The 23,165-nt window shown below is 35.8% G+C and overlaps 1 protein-coding gene across 5 annotated transcripts in view; it reads left to right on the plus strand.

Annotated features, from left to right (window-relative positions):
- Positions 1-23,165, plus strand: part of ABCA3 (ATP binding cassette subfamily A member 3) — a 137,404-nt gene that overhangs the window by 60,137 nt on the left and 54,102 nt on the right. For all 5 annotated transcript variants that reach the window (XM_007499415.3, XM_007499414.3, XM_056805576.1 and 2 more), the window contains 4 exons: positions 1,192-1,365; positions 15,613-15,794; positions 16,212-16,355; positions 19,122-19,251. In XM_007499415.3, coding sequence (XP_007499477.2) covers positions 1,192-1,365; positions 15,613-15,794; positions 16,212-16,355; positions 19,122-19,251 — 630 coding nt within the window. The remainder of the gene's footprint in view (positions 1-1,191; positions 1,366-15,612; positions 15,795-16,211; positions 16,356-19,121; positions 19,252-23,165) is intronic.

Below are 23,165 nucleotides of genomic sequence, written 5' to 3' on the forward strand. Positions count from 1 at the left end.
GGTTTACAGTCAGCAGCCCTAGCCTTCCTTCATTTAGAAAATTAAATCTGGAGGACAGTTTCAGTATCTTTTGGGGGGGAAAAAACAGGCTTATCTGCCTAAGGTGAGATATATATATATATATATATATATATATATATATATATATATATATATATATATATATATATATATATATATATATATATATATATATATATACACACACACACACACACACACCTGTCTACAAGAATTGTACTTTCTGTAAATTTAGATAAAACTCCACAGTTACAGAATATTCACATTGCCATTTAAAGCAACCTATTTCATTTTGAGATAGCTCTTAATTATTAGGAAGTTTGTTTGTTTGTTTGTTTTTTAAAACAAGCCAAAATTTCTCTTTTCAATTTTCACTGTTTTGTTTAGTTCTGACCTTTGGTGTGACTAGTGGAATAACTCTGGCTTCTCTTTCAGGTTGACAGCCTTTTATTTACTTGAAGACAGCTATTCTGTAGAGGAGTTTCTTAAGAAGTGTATGGTCAGAAAATGAATACATTAGTCTAGATTATTCATTCAGACAACAGAATGAAGAATCATATTGGCATAGTCTCTTTATAGCATATTCCCTACATTAGAGAGGAGAGAGAAAGATGAAAACATTGTTGTAAAAGCAAGACTTGTGAAATATGAGAAATATCATAGAGGATGGCATTCATTTTGTGTGTGCGTGTGTGTGTGAAGTAGAATGTGACATGTTGTGAGACTGAAGCAAGGGAGGAGAGGAGAAAAGTAATTAAGGACTGGAGAGGAAAGATTTCCTATGGAGAACATGCTATAAAGAGTCTGTGAGAGATAAATAATATAATTTACAAATATTGTTCCGGGTGAAATGAGAGTTTGCCAATATGATTTTCTGGTATATAAGTAATAGGCAATATTATGTCATACTGTATTTAATTTAATAAGCAGATGATGATAAAATAACTTTCTCAGGCATACGTGTTTTACTTCTCTTTCAATGGACGATAAATTTCCTTGATTATTGTACTATAGAAGATTGAGTAACTTCCCAAAAGGTTCACTTTGCTTTTTAAGTGAAGGATTGGATTCCTTCTCAAAACCTTGATAAATACATGCTTTCATAGTATTGTAAAGTGTTTGTATTTCAGTTCTTGGACCACTGATTAATCTCTCTTTTCCCTTTTGCAGCCAATTTGGCAGCTGCTATAGGTGGTTTCCTCTATTTCTTTACATATATTCCTTACTTCTTCATTGGTCCTCGATATAACTGGATGACCCTCAACCAAAAGTTATCTTCCTGTCTCTTCTCAAATGTTGCCATGGCATTGGGGGCCCAGCTTATAGGCAAGTTTGAAGCAAAAGGTGAGTACTGTCTTTTGTAATTGCTGCCTTTGCTACTTTAGGTACCACTTAGATCACTGAGAGCATAAAGTTTCCAATAGTAGTTAACATTCAGCTAATTCTTACTTGTCACTACTTAGGATAAGTATATTTAATAAAGTAGGATTGACCCTTCACATCTGCATTATCTGAAAATTCCTCTTAGGAGTGCCATTTGAGTGGTCTTCAAAGCCTCTTGCTTTCCAATATTATCCAATTCATATCCTTCAAGGAGGATGCCCCTTCAAGGAGGTGGTACAATAGAAAGAAACTCTGGAGTCATAGGATCTAGTTTCAAATCTTGCCTCTCTCATTTATTTCCTGTGTGGTCTTAGGACAGTCTTTACTTTATTTACCTCAGTTTTTTTTTAATCTATAAAATGAGGAATTTGGATGAAATAGCTTCTAAAATTGTTCCTAGGTCTTGATCTATACATAATCTTATGTTTCTATGAACCTGGGTTCTAGTACTGGCTTTGCAATCACCCATTTTGCTATTTGACTTAAAGCAAATTATGTCCCCTCTTTCATCTATAAAATGAGGGCATTGTAACAATAATCTCTGTACAAATCTGGCCTCAGACATATTAGCTGTCTGACCCTGGCCAAGTCACCTAACTCTGTTTGCCTCTCTTCCTCATCTGTAAAATGAGCTAGAGAAGAAAATGGTAAACCATCCTAGGATCATTGCTAAGAAACCCCCAAACGGGGTTGTGAAGAGTCGGAATACAACTGAAAAATGACTGAACAACATGCAAATTTAGAGAAGATTCAGATACAGGAAGTAGAATTTTATTTGAGCTTAAAAGGATGTTAGTAATACTTTAGGCAAATAATGTACATAAAAATAAATACAGTAGCTAAAACTAATTAAATGCTTGAAAGTAAGGGGAAAACAATATATTGGGGGGAGGAGGAATGGAGATTGGGAAGAGAACACTATAGTTTTAGTCTATATTTTGCCTTGAATGCTGGCAAAAGCAGTTTGAACTTTATTTGATAGAAGTTAGGGAATTCTTGAAGATTTCTGAGCACAGGAGAAACATTACTGTGCTTAAGGAAGATTATTAAAACAGCAATATGAAGGGCATATTAGAGAGTTACAAATATATAGCCTAGGACCTGTCTCACAGATGGATCCTTTGAAAGCTACCCCAGGATATAATCCCATTGTAGGCCAGCATCAACCAAAATCATAGCCTATGACTGTATAATGACACTTTTCTTTTTAATCCAGCAGACTAGTTAATTCAAAACAAAATAACTTTTATATAAGGATCAGGACAAAAGAAAGAAAAAGATTTTCCACCTTCTCTCAAGGGAATGCATTGTCTTGAGTACCATACTTCTGAGGGGAGAGAATCAATACCCACAGGGAACATGAGTGACTGGTGAACTTGTAGGTGGAGTAGAATCTGAACAGCTCATGTTTCTAATGCGGCAAACCTTCAGAAACTCTCCTGCTACCAGCACTGGGGCTCGTTTCTTTTAGAAACTCTGGGGAAACTGTTCTCTGGTGATGTCATCTGACTGAAAGGTGAAAACTCTGCTAAATGCTCTCTGCTGGCATCTTTGGTCTCTAACCTTTGGGTATCCTCTGTCAGATCTTTTAGCTCATCCTAGCTCCAGGGAGTATTTTTCTCTTTTGTGATGCCAGACCCCTCTCATCCAGCTTACTAGTAAGATATTTAGGCAAAAAAAATTTAATTTAGTTATGGGCAGAAAAGACCTTTTAACACATATAGTACTCTTGGATAAATCTTTAAGAATGCTGAGAATTTCACTTAGTGAAAAGTAAAAAGGATCTAGGTAGACCTTTGGTTCTATTATTGCCTCTATTATGCTTGAAATAATGTGCAAATCACCTTAGGAGCAAGACCAGGCTTCTGGAGTAGAATTTTGCCCACCACTCTCATTCCCATCCCCAAGCAACCAAATCACTCTGCAGATATCCCTTCTACATCTTGACTCTCCCCATAAAGATTTGAATATATCACAAGTCAACATAAGAAATTAAATGGAAATTATAGGGGAGTTTTGGGGAAGCTAAAGGCCAGCAAATGACACAGAAAAAGTTTAGAAACTCTATAAGCAAAAAAAAAAAAAAAAGAAACTATATAGCCTGTGATCAAATACTTAACCTATATTTTACAATAAGGTACTGTAAACACCCCATAAAAGAAAAGGAGAAATTCTGACTTATTCTCTGGTACAAAGGGAAGGCCAAAAAAATTTACACAGATTTTCCAGATTGCTGGGGTGTCACACTCCAGGCCCCTGCAACATGGAAGAGATACCTGTACTTTAATTTTGGCTCATTTGCATGGAAAATAGGAAAACAGGTGTGAGAGAGATTGCAGAGGGAGAATTGACAGTACTTAATAACTATTTGGATATGATAAGAGAGAGGAAAGAGTTAAAGGTTTTGAACTTGGTAGACAAAATTCTATCATTGCAAGAAATAATGATATCAGAGGAGGAGTTTATCATCTGGGAAATCATTTTGGGAAATGTCAAATTTGAGATTCTAGTTGTGACAAAAAATAGCCTAAGGATCTCTTACTATTGCCAATCATAATAATCAATGGCATACAGGTATGGGGTTACCATATACAAAAATCAGTGTACCCTGAGCAACAGTTTTAGACCTTGTTATAATAAGTTTCAGTTATGGACTTCGGGTAAACATGGCAGCAGTCTAGAGGCAGGACTCTTCCTCTTCTCAGCACCTACCAATAAAGACTACCTCAAAAGACCAAAAAAAAACAAATTCATATGAATGAAGGGACTCTACAATAGGGGACTGCATTGAAGGTAGGTGGGATTTGGGCATTTCCACACTATAAGGGGGTGAAAAAGCTTCTACCAAAACGCAAGCTGATCTACCCTCCCCCACCCTACCTATGGAGCCAGAGTCAGAGCCAGCACACACTAGAATCAGTGAGTGAGTGAGGGGTACCTCTAGAGTGAGTGAAGGGCACCTCTAGGTCCTTGGCAGCTGACTAAGACCACCAAAGACCTACCCCTGAGAACAGCTAGACTTGAAAACCCAGGAGGCTAAAGAGCGCAGACCGTGGGCGCCCTTGGTGAGATAGCACAGAGAAGGGCAGCAAACATTAGAAGCTGGCAGAGATTTGAGAGCTGTCCTCAGGAAAAATCCTTGCTCCTTAGCTCCATACACAGCCTGCAGTCCTCACTCAGATTTCTGACTGGAAAGGGAAGGAAAACCCATCATATTGATGGCAAACAGTGCCCAGTAACAACTTCCCAACACAGAGAAAATCAAGAAGGGATTGACCCTGGATAATTTTTGCAGAGGAAAAAACCAGGCTAAAGAGGAAATAGAAGAGGAAATAAAAATAAATGCCCCAAAACCTTCACCAAAAAATGGAAATTGCCTACAAGCTCTTGAAGAATTTAAATTGGAGCTTATTTTTAAAATGGAAGCCTTTTGGCAAGAAAAGAGGAAAATAGTTCAAAAAGGAAATAACAGTTTAAAGGACAAGAACTTCCAATTGGAGAAACAGCTGGAAGCCACGAAAAGCAGGATAAACCAAACCGAAAAGGAAAATCAAAAGATTATAGCAGAAACCAGGCTTTAAAGACCAGAATTGGCAATTGGAAGCCACTGATCTTGCAAAACAGCAAGAATTAACAAAGCAAAGTTAAAAGACTGACAAAATAGAAGAAAACGTAAAATATCTCACTGACAAGATGACAGATCAGGAAAACCAATCACAAAGAGACAATTTTAGAATCTTTGATCTACCTGAAAACCCAGAAATAAACAGAAATCTTCACATCATACTACAAGAAATTATCCAAGAAAACTGCCCTGATGTTCTTGAACAAGGGGGGGGGGGGGGGGAATAGACATTGAAAGAGTTCATAGAACACCCTCTACACTAAATTCTCAAAAGACAACTCCCAGGAATGTAATTACCAAATTCAAGAGCTTCCAAACTAAGGAGAAAATTTACAAGAAGCCAAAAAGAGACAATTCAGATATCAAGGAGCACCAATCAGGATTGCACAAGATCTGGCAGCTTCCACACTAAAGGACTGCAAAGCCTGGAGTATGATATTCAGAAAGGCAAGAGAATTGGGTCTTCAACCAAGGATCACCTATCCATCAAAACTGACTATATACTTCCAGGGGAAATTATGGGCATTCACCAAAATAGAAGATTTCCAAGTATTTGTAGAGAAAAGATAAGAACTAAGTGGAAAGTTTGATACCAAACACAAAGATCAGAAAAGTAAATAAGAAAGAGAGGGAAAGGGGGGAAAATTTTTTTTATTCAAACTTTCTTCTTTAAGGGCTTCAATGAGATCAAATTATTTATATTAATATATGGGGGAAATGTTATTTGTTACTCTCAAAAATTATATTCACTATTATAGTAATTAGAAAAATCATTCACAGGAAGAGATTGGGGTAATAAGTGGTATAAGATGATATGCAAAAAAGAAAAAGGGGGGATTCAAAGATGACACCAAGATATACTTGAAGAAATAAGATAAATAGAATAATCTTTATCACACAAAGAGACACATGGGAAGGGAGGGGAAGAATACTCCTTTAAGAAATAGAGGAAAAGAGTGCTAATAGGTAATACTTAAACCTTACTCTCAATGAAATCAATTCTGAGAGGGAAGAACATCTAGATCCATTGTGGTATTGAATTCTATCTTACTCTACAGGAAAAGTGAGAAGGAAAAACTAAGGCGGGTAGCGGGGCAGGGAGTACAAAAAGGGAGGGAAAGAGAGGGGGGACTTAACAGACCCTAAAAAAATAAGAAGAAGGTAACAAAAAGGGAGGGGGCAGAAAGGGAAGCATATTAAGTTTGGGGATTAGGGGGACTGATTAAAAGCAAACCACTGATTTAAAAGGATATAGCAAAAGAAGAAAGGACAGAACTAGAAGAGGATATCAAAATGCTGGGGAATACACAAGTGGCAATCATAACTTTGAACGTGAATGGAATGAACTCACCCATAAAATGAAAACGAATAGCAGCATGGATTAGAAATCAAAATCCTACCATATGTTGTCTACAAGAAACACACATGAGGCGGGTAGATACTTACAAGGTTAGACTTAAAGGTTGGAGCAAAACCTATTGGGCCTCAACTGAGAGAAAGAAGGCAGGAGTTGCAATTATGATATCTGACAAAGCCAAAGTAAAAATAGGATTAAAAGGGATAGGGAAGGTAACTACATCCTGATAAAAGGCAGTATAGACGATGAGGAAATATCAGTAATCAACATGTATGCACCAAATGGTATAGCATCCAAATTTCTAAAGGAGAAAATAATGGAGTTGAAGGAGGAAATAGATAGTAAAACTATACTAGTGAGAGACCTGAACCTACCACTGTCAAATTTAGATAATAAAATCAAAAAATAAATAAGAAAGAGGTAAGAGATGTGAATGAAATCTTAGAAAAATTAGAGTTGATAGATATATGGAGAAAAATAAATAGGAACAAAAAGGAATATACCTTCTTTTCAGCAGGACTTGGTACATTCACAAAGATTGATTGTGTACTGGGGCATAAAAACATGACAAACAAATGCAGAAAAGCAGTAATAATAATTGCAACCTTTTCAGATCATAATGCAATAAAAATAATAATCAGTAAGGGTACATGGAGAGCCAAATAAAAAATTAGTTGAAATTAAATAATATGATTCTATAAAATTGATTAGTTAAAAGAACAAATCATAGAAAAAACTAGTAATTTCATTAAAGAAAATGACAATGATGAGACATCCTTTCAAAATCTATGGGATGCAGCCAAAGCAGTACTCAGGGGGAAACTTATATCCTTGAGTTCATATATTAATAAATTAGGGAGGGGAGAGGTCAATGAAGTTGACATGCAAATCAAAAAACTTGAAAGCAAACAAATTAAAAATCCCCAGATGAAAACTAAATTAGAGATCTTAAAAATTAAGGGAGAAATTAATAAAATAGAAAGTGAAAGAACTATTGAATTAATAAATAAACCTAAAAGCTGGTATTTTGAAAAACAAACAAAATAGACAAAGTATTGGTCAATCTAATAAAAAAAAAGGAAAGAAGAAAACCAAATTAACAGTATCATAGATGAAAAGGGAGACCTCACCTCTGATGAAAAGAAAATTAAGGCAATCATTAAAAACTATTTTGCCCAATTATATGGCAGCAAATATGGCAATATATAGGTGATGTGGATAAGTGTTTACAAAAATATAAATTGCCTAGATTAACAAAAGAAGTAATAGAATTCTTAAATAATCCCATATCAGAAGAAGAAATTGAACAAGCCATCAAAGAACTCCCTAAGAAAAATTCCCCAGGGCCTGATGGATTCACAAGTGAATTCTATCAAGCATTCAAAAAACAACTAATCCCAATACTATACAAACTATTTGACATAATAAGCAAAGAAGGAGTTCTACCAAATTCCTTTTATGAAACAAATATGGTACTGATCCCAAAGACAGGCAGGTCAAAAAGAGAAAAAGAAAACTATAGACCATTTCCCTTAATGAACATAGATGCAAACATCTTAAATAGAATACTAGCAAAAAGACTCCAGCAAGTGATCACTAGGGTTATTCATTATGATCAGATGGGATTTATACCAGGAATACAAGGATGGTTCAATATTAGGAAAACTATTCACATAATTGACCATATCAACAAGCAAACCAAAACAAAAATCACATGAATATCTCAATAGACTTGGGAAAAACCCTTTGATAAAATACAACACTCATTCTTATTGAAAACACTAGAAAATATAGGAATAGAAGGTCCTTTCCTAAAAGTAATAAACAGTATTTATCTAAAACCATCAGTAAACATCATCTGCAATGGGGATTAACTAGATGCATTCCCAATAAGATCAGGAGTGAAACAAGGATGCCCATTATCACCTCTATTATTTAGCATTGTACTAGAAACACTAGCAGAAGCAATTAAAGAAGAAAAAGAAATTGAAGGTATTAAAATTGGCAATGAGGAGACCAAGCTATCACTCTTTGCTGATGATATGATGGTTTACTTAAAGAATCCTAGCGAATCAACTAAAAAATTAGTGGAAATAATCAACAACTTTAGCAAAGTTGCAGGATACAAAATAAACCCACATAAGTCATCAGCATTTATATATATATCTCCAACACATCTCAGCAGCAAGAATTAGAAAGAGAAATTCCATTTAAAATCACCCTAGACCAGTGGTTCTCAACCTCTCAATTTGTAGCAATGAGAATACATAATGCATATCAGGTATTTACATTCTGAATCATAACTGTAACAAATTACAGTTTTGAAGTAGCCACCAAAATAATTTTTTGGTTTGGGGTTACTGCAACATGAGGAACTGTATTGCGGGGTTACGGCATTAGAAAGGTCGAGAACCATTGCCCTAGACAATATTAAATACTTGGGGATCTGTCTCCCAAGGCAAACACAGGAACTATATGAACACAACTACAAAAGCTCTTTCCACACAATTAAAATTAGATCTAAACAATTGGAAAAACATTAACTGCTCATGGGTAGGACGGGCTAACATAATAAAAATGATCCTCCTACCCAAACTTATTTAGTGCCATACCCATCGAACTACCAAAAAACTCTTTTACTGAATTAGAAAAAACCATAACAAAGTTCATTTGGAACAACAAAAGATCAGGGATATCCAGGGAAATAATGAAAAAAAAATGCAAAGGAAGGTGGCCTTGCAGTCCCAGATCTCAAACTATACCATAAAGCAGTGATCATCTGGTACTGGTTAAGAGACAGAAAGGAGAATCAGTGGAATAGACTTGGAATAAGTGACCTCAGCAAGAGTGTCTATGTATGATAAACCCAAAGATCCGAGCTTTTGAGACCAAAATGTACTATTTGATAAAAACTGCTGGGAAAATTAGAAGACAGTATGGGAGAGATTAGGTTTGGATCAACATCTTACACCCTACACAAGATAAACTCAGAATGGGTAAATGACTTGAATATAAAGAAAGAAACTATAAATAAATTAGGTGAACACAGAATAGTATACATGTCAGATCTTTGGGAAAGGAAAGATTTCAAAACCAAGCAAGACTTAGAAAAAAATCACAAAATGTAAAATCAATAATTTTTATTATATCAAATTAAAAAGTTTTTATACAAACAAAACCAATGCAACCAAAATTAGAAGGGAAGCAACAAATTGGGAAACAATCTATATAACAAAAACCTCTGATAAAGCTCTAATTACTCAAATTCATAAAGAGCTAAATCAATTATATAAAAAAATCAAGCCATTCTCCAATTGATAAATGGACAAGGGATATGAATAAGCAATTTTCAGTTAAAGAAATCAAAACTATTAAACACATGAAGAAGTGTTCTAAATCTCTTGTCAAAGAGATGCAAATCAGAACAACTCTGAGATATCACCTCACACCTAGCAGATTGGCTAACATGACAGCAAAGGAAAGTAATGAATGCTGGAGGGGATGTGACAAAGTTGGAACATTAATTCATTGCTGGTGGAGTTGTGAATTAATCCAACCATTCTGGAGGGCAATTTGGAACTATGCGCAAAGGGCGCCAAAAGACTCTCTTCCCTTTCATCTAGCCATAGCATTACTGGGTTTATACCCCAAAGAGATAAGGAAAAAGACTTGTACAAGAATATTCATAGCTAAGCTCTTTGTGTTGGCAAAAAATTGGAAAATGAGGGGATGCCCTTCGATTGAGGAATAGCTGAACAAATTGTGATCTCTGTTGGTGATGGAATACTATTGTGCTCAAAGGAATAATAAACTGGAGGAATTCCATGTGAACTGGAACGACCTCCAGGAATTGATGCAGAGTGAGAGGAGCAGAACCAGAAGAACATTGTACACAGAGACTGATACACTGTGGTACAGTCGAATGTAATGGACTTCTCCATTAGTGGCAATGCAGTGATCCTGAACAACTTGGAGAAATCTACGAGAAAAAAACACTGTCCACATTCAGAGAAAAAACTGTGGAAGTAGAAACATTGAAAAAAAGCAACTGATTGATTACATGGGTCAAGAGGGATATGATTGGAGATGTAGACTCTAAATGATCATGCTAGTGCAAACATCAACAACATGGAAATAGGTTCTGATCAAGGACACATGTAATACCCAGTGGAATTGCAAATCAGCTACGGGAAAGGTGGGGGGAGGGGATGGAGGGAAAGAATATGATTCTTATAACCAAGCAATAATGTTCTAAATTTACTAAACAAAATTAAAAAATAAATAAATAAGTTTCAGTTAGATAGGCAAGATGGGTCCAGTAGAATTTCAAAGAGCAAATAAGAGATAATTTATAGGCCAAAGAACAGATGGCAGAAGGGAAAGATCTATCTGAGGTAAAATAGGAAACAAGTCAGTAAATTCCAGAGATGTAGCTGATATCTCAAGCTGGAATTTTGCAAAAAAAAAAAAAAAAGCAAGAACTAACCAGCTAATAAAAGGGATATAGTTGATGTCTCAACTTGATTTTGCAAACTCTAGTTAAATTACATGACCAACTCATCTTAAGTAAATGGTGTTAATAAAATTGAGCCAGAAATTCTCTTATCACACAGTGGAGCATTCAAATAGAGATGTACTGTATAGGTATTTGGATATGAGTTGAGTCCAATAGAAATCAGGGCTGGACCAAGATAAACTCAGAATGGGTGAATGACTTAAAGATAAAGAATGAAACTATAAGTAAATTAGGTGAACACAGAATAGTATATACATGTCAGATCTTTGGGAAGGGAAAGATTTTAAAACCAAGCAAGATTTATAAAGTCACAAAATGTAAAATCAATAATTTTGATTATATCAAATTAAAAAGGTTTTGTACAAATAAAACCAATGTAACTAAAATTAGAAGGGAAGTAACCAATTGGAAAACAATCTTCATAACAAAAACCTCTGACAAAGGTCTAATTACTCAAATTTATAAAGAGTTAAACCAGTTGTACAAAAAATCAAGCCATTCTCCAATTGATAAATGGGCAAGGGACATGAATAGGCAGTTTTCAGCCAAAGAAATCAAGACTATTAATAAGCACATGAAAAAGTGCTCTAACCCTCTGATAATCAGAGAGATGCAAATCAAAACAACTCTGAGGTATCACCTCACACCTAGCAGATTGGCTAACATGACAGCTATGGAAAGTAATGAATGCTGGAGGGGGTGTGGCAAAGTTGGGACATTAATGCATTGCTGGTGGAGTTGTGAACTGGTCCAACCATTCTGGAGGGCAATTTGGAACTATGCCCAAAGGACGATAAAAGACTGTCTGCCCTTTGATCCAGCCATAGCACTGCTGGGTTTGTACCCCAAAGAGATAATAAGGAAAAAGACCTGTACAAGAATATTCATAGCTGCGCTCTTTATGGTGGCAAAAAAAAATTGGAAAATGAGGGGATGCCCTTCAATTGGGGAATGGCTGAACAAATTATGGTTTATGTTGGTGATGGAATACTATTGTGCTAAAAGGAATAATAAAGTGGAGGAATTCCATGGAGCCTGGAACAACCTCCAGGAAGTGATGCAGAACGAGGAAAACATTGTACACAGAGACTGATACACTGTGGTTCAATTGAAGGTAATGGTCTTCTCCATTAGTGTCATTGCAAGGTCCCTGAGCAATCCGCAGGTATCGTGGAGAAAAAACACTATCTACAAGCAGAGGACAAACTGTGGAAGTAAAAACAATGAGGAAAAGCAACAGCTTGACTACAGGGGTGGAGGGGATATGATTAAGGAAAGACTCTAAATGAACACCCTAATGCAAATACCAACAACATGGAAATGGGTTCGAAACATGGACACATGTGATACCCAGCATTGGCTATTGGGGAGGGGGGGGGGCGGGGAGAAAATGACTTTTTTTTCCCAATGAATAATATTTTTAAATGAACAAATAAAATAATGTTTAAAAGGAAGAAAAAAAAAGAAATCAGGGCTGGAAGATAGATTTGAAAGTTATCTTCATAGAGATCATGCCCATAGAAGTGAGTGCACTTGTTAAGAAAGAGATCATGGGGTAAGTGGAGCCAAAGATGAGATTTCAAGAACACCCACACTTTTCCATATTATTAATATTTGCAATAGAGTGATCATTTAGAGTCTACATCACCAGTCATATCCCCATCGAACCATGTGATCAAGGAAATGTTTTTTTCTTCTGTTTCTACACCCACAGTTCTTTCTCTGGATGTGGGTAGTGTTTTTTCTCACAAGTCCCTCAGAATTGTCCTGTATCATTGCATTGCATTGCTGCTAGTAGAGAAGTCCATTACATTCTATTGGGCCACAGTGTATCAGTCTCTGTGTACAATGTTCTCCTGGTTCTGCTTCTTTTGCTCTACATCAATTCTTAGAGGTCATTATAGTTCATGTGTAATTCCTCCAGTTCATAATTCCTTTTAGCATAATAGTATTCCATCACCAACATATACCACAATTTGTTCAGCCATTCCCCAATTGAAGGGCATCCCCTCATTTTCCAATTTTTTGCCACCACAAAGAATGTGGCTATAAATTTTTATACAAGTAATTTTTCCTATTATCCCTTTGGGGTAGAGACCAAGCAGTGGTATGGCTAGGTCAAAGAGCAGGCAGTCATTTAAAGCTCTTTTGGCATAGTTACAGATTGCCTTCCAGAATGGTTGGATCAATTCACAACTCCACTAGCAGTGTATTAGTGTCCCAATTTTGCCACATCCTCTCCAACATTTATTACTTTCCTTTGCTATCATATTAACTAAACTTCTAGGCATGAAGTGGTACCTCAGAGTTGTTTTGATTTTAATTTCTCTAATTATAAATGATTTAGAATACTTTTTCATGTGCTTATTGATAGTTTTGATTTCTTTCTCTGAAAACTGCCTATTCATGTCCCTTGCCTATTTATCAATTGGGGAATGGTTTGATTTTTTGTACAATTGATTTAGTTCCTTTTATATTTGAGAAATTAGACCTTTGTCAGAAGTTAGAACACCCACATTTAAGAGGTCAGGTAGAGGATAAGATGCCAGCAAAGAAGACTTGAAAAGAAGCATTTAGAGAGTTCAATCAATCATTCATTTAGGCTTCATTAAGAATTTACTATGTTCTACTTACTGGGGCTAAGTTCTGGGGATACAAAGAAAGACAAAAACAAACCAACAAATAAGCTCCTGTATTAAGGCCAACCGGAAGGCTATTGCAATAGTCCAAATATGAAGTAATGAAGACTAATGCTAGGGAAGTTTTGGTGTCAGAGGAGAGAAGGGGGCATATGTGAGAGATGTTTAAAAGGTAGACATTTCAGGACTTGACAACTAATTGAATATAATGTCGTGGAATAAGGATAAGAAAGAATGAGGAATAAAGGATGCGCCCTGGCAGTTGGACAATTTTTCAACTGGAATCAAAGGTCAAAGAATCCTTCTTTGATGAATTATAGACTTCAAACCGTTCCTAGTTATATTTTCTCTTTTTTGCTTTTTTTTTAAACCCTTCCCTTACATCTTAGAATCGATACTAAGTATAGGCTCCAAGGCAGAAGGAGCAAGAACAATTAGGTAATTGGGGTTAAGTGCCTTGCCCAGGGTCACACAGGTAGGAAGTCTGCAGCCAGGTTTGAATTCAGGAACTCCCATCTCCAGACCTGGCTCTCTATCCTTTGAGGCACCTAGCTGCCCCTCCTAGTTATATTTTCCAAAGTTACACCTTTGTGGGTATTGTCCCGTGGTATATAGATTGGAGAAGTAAAGAAACCTTCATTGATTCTTTCTCTTCAGTTTTTTTCTGTAATCAATATTAACCCACTAGTTATCATTTTTTTGATCACTTTATAGTTCTTTGCTGTTATAAATTATACTCCAGGAGAGTTAGGAGACCCATGCATGTACCCTCAATTGCAAGTGAAAATTTCATATAATTCATGACATACTTAGAAAAAAATATGGCATCAATAGCATACCCTTTGAGAATCACTACACTACTGGCTACTCACAGTTTATTCTTGTGTCCCTACCTTTATATCTATGACACAAGAACACTAAAATATACTGTCATTTCCATACAAATTGGTTGTGAATAAGAATGAATCTAATGTATGTATTTTTCAAGTTCTGTATTGAGTTTTCTTAAAAGTGGTCTAGTTGTTATCTTCACAATAGACATTCACCATAGGTAGTAGAACATTCTATATCCAGAGATTAGTTCTACTATATCATAAAAAATTTTACTGGGTTCATCGTGAGGAATACCCAAGTTGCAATTCCATAATATAGCAAAGTATAGTAAATGTAGACTGGAGAAGTAAAAGAAACTCTTAAAGAATTCATTGGAACATCTTTTGAACAAGCATTGATCTTAATACCATAACCAAAAAGCGTCCATACATGCACATATTATAAAATCAAATATCAGGCAGCTAGGTTGAGCAGTGAGTAGAGTGGTGGGCCTGGAGTCAGGAAGACTCCTCTTCCTAAATTCAGATCTGACTTCAGACACTTACTAGCTATATGATCCTGAGCAAGTCACTTATTGTCAGTTGTCTCACCCTTACTGCTCTTCTGCCTTGGAACCAATATCTAATATTGATTCACATAGCTGGGAAGCATCTGAGGCCAGATTTGAACCCAGGACCTCCATTTCTAGGCCTTACTCTCCATCCAACAAACTACCTCTCTATTCACCTACCTGCCTCAGCAATAATATTTTAAAGACACTTAATCCTAAAAAGCAGAAAGTCCGATCTACACAATTCTAGAGGATTCATTATGAAGCATGCTTTCCCTCTAGATGTATACTCAAAGTGCAAATGAAAGCATATATATGCAAATACATACATACACCAGAGAGAGAGATGGCTAATTTTGGAATTTGTTTTACTTGACTTTACATATTTCAATAGGTTTTGTTTTTCTTACTTTTCCAATGGGTGAGGGAGGAAAAGTGGGAGGGAGAAAATTCAGAACTGAAATAGAATAGCATAAAATAAAATTGAATTAAAAAATAGAAACTAAAGCAAGAAAAATATTACTGAGTACTTTAACAAGTAAACATTTTTTAGTGACAGCTTACATATTTATAAGTCTTATGACTACACTATATTCTTCATTTTGAGATCAAAAAGCTTAAGGACAACTCTGATCACTAGATCTTGGCCAACTAGAAATTCTAATTATCTTCCCTTTTGTGCTTCAGGAATAGGAATTCAATGGAAATATCTTATGAAATCAGTTAATGTCGATGATAACTTCACTTTTGGGCACGTGTTGATAATGCTGCTATTTGATTCTGCCTTCTATGGTTTGGTGACTTGGTATGTGGAAGCTGTATTTCCAGGAGAATATGGTATGCCTCAGCCCTGGTATTTTTTCTTGATGGTGAGTTCTGATGCTATTTGTTCTTTTGAAGGTACCCCCTACCACTCTATTCCCTTCACTCCTTACTTAGGCAGCAATCATGGTCATGAAAGAATAGGGAGTGGACAATTTTTCCCTTAATTCCTACTTCCATTACTTAATAAAGGACAGCCTAAGCAAAGCAACATGACTTACTTTCTTTCCATATCTACTATTTTGGTCATGACCTTATTCTAGAGTTGCTTTATTTTGTCCACTGCTTCTTGACTAATAACACTTTCATTAGTGTTTAATAATCTTATATAAGCAACCAAATTCAAGGTTATCTTGCTAAAAAAGACTATATTGTTGGGTTGACTAAAGTTTTTCTGATCTCAGTAAAATTTGTCATTATTATCTTTGGCCATCTTGGTGATTCAGTTTTGATTTCTTCCTTAGCCTTCCTACTGGTGTGGGAACCAAAGATCTTCGATAGGGAAAGAGGAAGAAGATGATGATCCTGAGAAAGTTCTAAAAACAGAGTACATTGAGGCTGAACCTGAAGATTTAGTAGCTGGCATAAAGATTAAGCATCTGTCCAAGGTACCGTGTAACACTTAGGACTAAAACTTTACTAATGTAGGGTTATGGGAGTATGTGTTCAAGGAAAAAATTACTTGTTCACATAATTACCACCATATTTCTTCTATTCTCCAGAAATGTATTGGGTTTTATGTAGACTGTAATGATGACTAGCTTTAGAATATGTATCTATGAGTATCTGTATCTGTATGTATGTGAAGGGTGATTTCCACCTTCTCAAAAGCTTTCACTTCCTTCTCTCACTTGATGCTGAAACCTGAAAGTATAATAGATAGATGAGGAGAGTTTTGCATTTCATTGTTTGAATCCCCTTAGGGAAAACATTTATCATGGTTCTGGAGAAAGGAAATCTTATGGGAAAGAAGAGTATTTGTTAAATTGATATTTGCTCTTTTATTTTTTTGTCAGAGCCCTTAGAATCTTCATCCTCAGTTTTCTCCATCCTTGCTTATTATATTGGCTTTGTATTACTAGGAATAGTGTACAGTTTCTTGTATATCCTTCTATCTTCAATCTAAGATGCTTCCTAATTAGTTTCCAATGAAACTTCAGTACTCTTTTATAATAGAAAGTAAAACTATCTGTCTTCTTAAACCCTCTCCTCTGGGTTTACTGTTACTTAATCATTCATCATTAAAAGGAATGTCACAGGTTATCTAGTCCAACCGGAAGCATGAATGCTCTCTATAACATCTCAAAAAAATGTAATCCAGCCTTTTCTTAAAGATTACCAATAAAAGATATCTCCCTTCTGGGGCAGCATAATCCATTTCCAGACAACTAAAATGGCAGAAAGTTTTTCTTTTATCAAGCTGAAATCTGCCTCTCTATAACTTCCACCCAAAGGATTGAGTTCTGTCTTGTTGGATCAAGCAGAATAAATCTAATTCTTTGTCCACATGAGAGCCCTATAAATATTTGAAGACCATAATCAGATCACATCCTAAGTTTTTCTTCTCTAAATTAAACATGGAAAGCTCCTTCTACCAATCCTTTTGAACTATAGTTTTGAATCCTCTTATCATCCTTGCCACCTCTGGAAACACTTCAGTTTTTCACTATTCTTCTTAAAATATGGCAATCAAAACTAGACACTATACTCAAGCCACAATCTGGCTGGGAAAGAATACAGTTTTACCATTAGACTAGCTAACATGACAAAAAAAAGGAAGATGATAAATATTGAAATGGATGTGGAAAAATTGAGACACTAATAAACACTGGTGGAACTGGGAACTGATACAACCATTCTGGAGAGCAATCTGAAACCATGCCCAAAGGGCAATAAAATGGTGCATACCTTTTGACCCAAAAATATCACTACTAGGTCTGTATCCCAAAGAGATTAAAGATAGGGGGAAAGAACCTACCTGTACAAAAATTATTTATAGCAACTCTTTTTGTGGTAGCAAAGAACTGGAAACTGAAAGGATGTCCATCAATCGAGGAATGACTGAAAAAGTAGCAGTATATGCTTGAAATGGAATACTATTTATTGTGCCATAAGGAGTGACAAACAAGGTGATCACAAAAAAGAACCTAGAATGACTTATATGAAGTGATGCAAAGAGAAGTGAGCAGAACAAGGAGAATGTTGTACACAATAACAACAGTAATGAATGATATATTCAACTGCGAATGCCTTAACTATGATCAATAAGGCAAGGATTTAGGACAACTCCCAAGATGCACATAACAAAAAAAAGAATATTCACCACCATAGAAGGAACAGACAGACTCTGAATGAAAATTGAAACATGCCATTCTTTACTTTATTTCCTCCCTAAATTTTTCTTTAGGGAAAGCAATATGTGTCTTCTTTTACAACATGACAAACATGGAACTTTGAACAACCTATGTCATATTACCTGCTTTCTTGGGGAGAAAGAAGGGATAGAAAGGAGAGATAGAACATGGATTGTGAAATATCATTAAAATAATATTGAAAAATTGTAGTGATATGTAATCTAAAAAATTAAGTGTATTATTAAAAACTACAATTGGACTGTCATTTCTGTCATTCTGAATAAGAGACTGAACTGAAGTTGATTCAGTCTGAGAATGCATTAGATTTTTGCTTGAAGTAGGAAGAGACTGCCACTTAAAGGTATACCCTGTGGTAAACAAATTTGTAATCTGGTGATATAGAGTGGGAACAGAATTGAGGGGATCAAAGATTGTTTAACTCTAGCATAGCCTGGACTTTCTGTTTGTTCTTAGATAAATGACTGAACCCTTTGTCCCTCCCTTTAGCTAGAGAGAATGGTGTCTGCTATATTTCATCCATCCTGTAGTTGATTTTTTTTTACTCTTTCTAGATTGTTTTTATTCCTATTAAGTTTCATTATAATCCAACCTGACAGGTTATCTTTAGATCTCAGTTATTTATTTTATCTGATGTGACTTATGTCCCTCTGGGCTTCATGTAACCTTCAGATTTTAATAAACATTCCATCTATATCATCATAAAAAATATATATAAAAGTGTTAAACAGATTAAGGCAAAAGAAGAAGATATATCCTACTCCCCTAGACACCATTATTCAGGTTAGTATCTCTTGCCACTCTCTGGGTTGGTCATTAAGCCAGAATTTTATTTATTACAATTTAGAGGTTATCATTTGAAAAAGAAGTAGACACGGACAAGGGGGAAAGAGGGGTTGTATTTACAAATGTTAGCTGTTGGTTAATGCTTAACTTATTGTAAACTCCTTCACAAGTACTGGAGTTTTATATAAATTTACTCTTTCTCTACCTTTTCCACAGATGTTTATGGTGAGGAATAAGAGAAAAGAGGCAATAAGAGACCTGACTTTGAATATGTACGAGGGGCAGATCACTGTTCTCCTAGGACATAATGGAGCAGGGAAGACCACCACCCTGTCCATCCTCACAGGTCAGGATCAGCTCAGCTGAGGGGCAAGGGGAATAATGCTGGACAGCCCTTCATGTTTCTAGAATCAAAAGATGTTTATTAGCACGAGGCCTTTTTCTTCCCTGCCTAGAATTTCATTATTTTGTAATTCGTTTAACAAATACATAGATAACTGTGTACAGACTGCTATACTTAGACACTGGGAGAGATACAAAGGTTTAAGTGAGTCAAGGCTCCTGTTCTTATAAAGTTTATTGTAAGGTAGGGAGATACGATACAAACATAAATAAATACAGCATCCTATATGATATTTGTAGATGTAAATATTTGTAGAATCAGACAGTTCCTTATTTGAAAGTCATATCAGAATCAGCTCAAAATCAATATCAAATTTGAAGGATAAAGATGAGACAGAGACAGACTTGAGCACTTGCAATAGCTTCAACTTGATCTGTACAAATGGGCTGCCAATGTGGAAAAAGTAGGAAATGTAAAAATATTTTGATGATTAATATTTCCTAGAAAAGTTGAACCCAAATAAGGTAAGTTTCACAAGGAGACCTAAGTTTTCTCTCCATGCAAAGTGGAAAGAAATGGCAGCCAAGATCATCACCAGTTTTGAATGCAAATTTGTAAAACACTATAGAATATGCTAGAATATAATAAGCAGAACCACCTTATAAAATACCCCCTCAAAAAAGAGAAGCAAAAACAAGTCTAAAGGAGGCAGTTGGGTAGCTGAGTGGATTGAGAACCAGGCCTAGAGATGGGAGGTCGTAGGTTCAAATGTGGCCTCAGACACTTCCCAGCTGTGTGACCCTGGGCAAGTCACTTAACCCCTATTGTGTAGCCCTTACCACTCTTCTGCTTTGGAACCAATACACAGTATTGACTCCAAGACAGAAGGTACGGGTTTAAAAAAAAAAAGAAGTCTAAAAAAAGCTTGGCATAAGACCAAAACAAATCATATAATTCCAAATATTTTCACAGATAAAAATAGAAAATAAATAAATATGTCTATTTTAATGGAGCAGATTTTTTAATGTTTCTATAATTATTAGTATCACCAGTGATAGAAGAACCACCCAAATTAGAAGCTTCACACTTAAATGGTACTTAGGCAGGCAGTGTCAGAAAAGGCAGCAAGACCAGGCCAGTTACACAATGAAGAAATAAATCTGTATCCATTGCAACACAATCTTGAAAGCACTGAGAGATTGATTTACCAGATATTTCAGGCAGGAGGGGAAAAAAATTCCCTACAAAAGGTCAAGAGGCATCTTTAGGGGGTAGCTGGGTGGTTCAGTGGATTGAGAGTCAGACCTACAGTTGGGAGGTCCTAGATTCAAATCTGGCCTCAGACACTTCCCAGCTGTGTGACCCTGAGACAAGTCACTTAACCCCCATTCCCTAGACCTTACCAATCTTCTGACTTGAAACCAATAGAGTATTGCTTCTAAGGCAAAAGGTAAGGGTTAAAGAGACAGAGACAGAGAGACAGAGACATCGCTAACTCTAACCCATATGCCTACTTTCTCATCTTTTAAATGTTATGGGAATGATTTATATGTATCAAAGGAATATTTGATTTTTTAAGATAAAAAGGGAACAGGCAGGTTTTTAGCAAACATTTCTCCCTAGCAAATCATATATTCTTTCACATTCATTTGACATCCCATTGAGAGTGGAATTATATATATATATATATATATATATATATACACACATATATATTTTTTTATTGCAAGCAACACTTGGCATAATAGATATAAAATACAATTTTAAAGATTTTGTTCCAAACTGAAATATCTCAAGCACATGTTAAGATAATACAAGACTCCTTAATAAATACAACCATAGAAATAACTCCAATAACTGTCTCGTTATCTATGTTAAAAGTGAGGCATTAACTAGGATGATGCAATCTTACCTAGGGTATCTTCCACTATTGAGAAGGATATCTTATGCAAGGTCGAAAATGAATAAGGATTTCTCTATAAATGATGACAGCCTACAAATGCTTCTGTTTGTAGATGCTATTTAACAAATTACACTGAACCCATCATATCACTAACTTCCACAGTGAGGTCTGTGACTTTTTACGGTTGATCAGTTTATCAACCTATTCAGATAAAAAACCCACTTAATGTGGGGAAAAAAATCTAACTACTGTGACTGTGACATGCAAATATATAGTTGGTTTATTGAAGTAGTCTATGTATTTGGGATATGCATTGCAGATGGTACATGAATTGGGCCTTGAATTGAATAGGAGGAAGAGAATAGATTGGATTACATTTAGGAACCTGTACCTTTTTCTACGACTAATCAACCTCCTAGTTCAGAAACCTATCTTTTTAACATAATTGTTTTTCCAGCAATTGTTTATGATTTTGGATCCTGGAAACACCTTATTCTCTGAGGAATTAATGTGGCAGGTGATCCTGAGGACAATACAGAGTTCCCTACTGGGCATAAATAAAGCTGTAATATATTTCCACAGATGAGCAATGCTTGAGAAATTATATAAGGTTATTATTAAGGAAATGTATCATCAGGAGACATGTCTCTCATGCTAAGGATAACCAATGGATAACCTAGTGCTCCATAGGTATCCTGAAAATGTTAAAAAGCCCCAGAGGAAGACCTTTACTAAGTAAATCCTCCATAAAGGATCCATGGAAGAACATAGACAAGAACCATATGGGACATCTACAGTTCCCACCACAAGATAGAGTACCCCTGTTTATGTGATCACAGATCCACTGAATATCAAAGAAATAAAGGAAATTCCAATACAAATCTTTTTTTTTTTTTAGTCAGAGAAATTGCAACCAGGGAAAGTTCTATTGAGGAGGTGGAAATTTTTAAGGATAAATTGGAATTTAACAAGCTCTTTTAAGGAAGCAGTGAGATTCTTAGCACAGGAAGGAACATGAACAAAGATTTAGAGACTAAAAATCCTAGAATTTATTTGGGAAATTCTAGACTTCAGATGCCATCAGCATCCTCTCCTATTCTTTCTTCTGTTGCCTCACTCTGAGGATAAATCAGCCTCTGTCTTCCTTCCCCCACCCACCCTTTCACCTTGCCTTGATGTATTATCATCTTCCCTCTTTGGAATTTAAGCTCCTTGGGAGCAAGGATTGTTGTTGTGCCTACATTTGTGTTCTTGTGCTTAGCAGTAGTGCCTCGCCCTTTGTAATGTGCTTAATAAATGTTCATCATCTTGATTTTGCTGTCTATTTTTCCTTTGCTTTCTTTCATCTTTGATGAAGAAATGAGATTGGTTTTCTTTACTTAAATTAATCCTTCTGCTTGTATTGTTGATCCTGTCCCCTTCTGTCTATTCTAGGAGCTTGCCCTATTGATCATGCTCCTTCTATCATTCTCAATTTCTCCATCTGCCAGCTTTTTCTCTGCTATCTGCAAACACCATTTACTCAATCTTGTCACTTGTTCAGGGTCTTATCCTAAATATCTCAATGCCTTTTCACTAGTAAATTCCTAAGAAACATTATCTAGACTCCATTTTTCACTACTCCTTGTACCACCCTATTTGCTTTTTAGCCCCTTGTAATTGATGACCACTACCACTCCTTCCACCTGAATACTTTTTCCTCCCATGATTTATATGACACTAAAGGACTGAAGGAACATCTTTCAGAAAGTACAAAGGTCAGAAAGAATTCTTCAGTGATCTTCACAGAGTATACATTTTTCTTTCTGCCAAGTAAATGTGGGAGTGGGTGCTTTTATTTCACATTTTATAGCTGAGGAAACAGAGAGATTAAATTATTTACCCAGGACCACACAGCTAGTAAGAATATGTGCCATGTGGGAATCTTAAACTCAGGTCTTCCTGACTCTATCCCTGGAACTCTCTCCATTGCACCATCTAGCTGGTCCTACTAGATTGCCCCCAAATGCAGTTC

The sequence above is a fragment of the Monodelphis domestica genome, chromosome 7, assembly GCF_027887165.1.
Source record: "Monodelphis domestica isolate mMonDom1 chromosome 7, mMonDom1.pri, whole genome shotgun sequence".
In the NCBI taxonomy this organism is placed as follows: Eukaryota; Metazoa; Chordata; class Mammalia; order Didelphimorphia; family Didelphidae; genus Monodelphis; species Monodelphis domestica.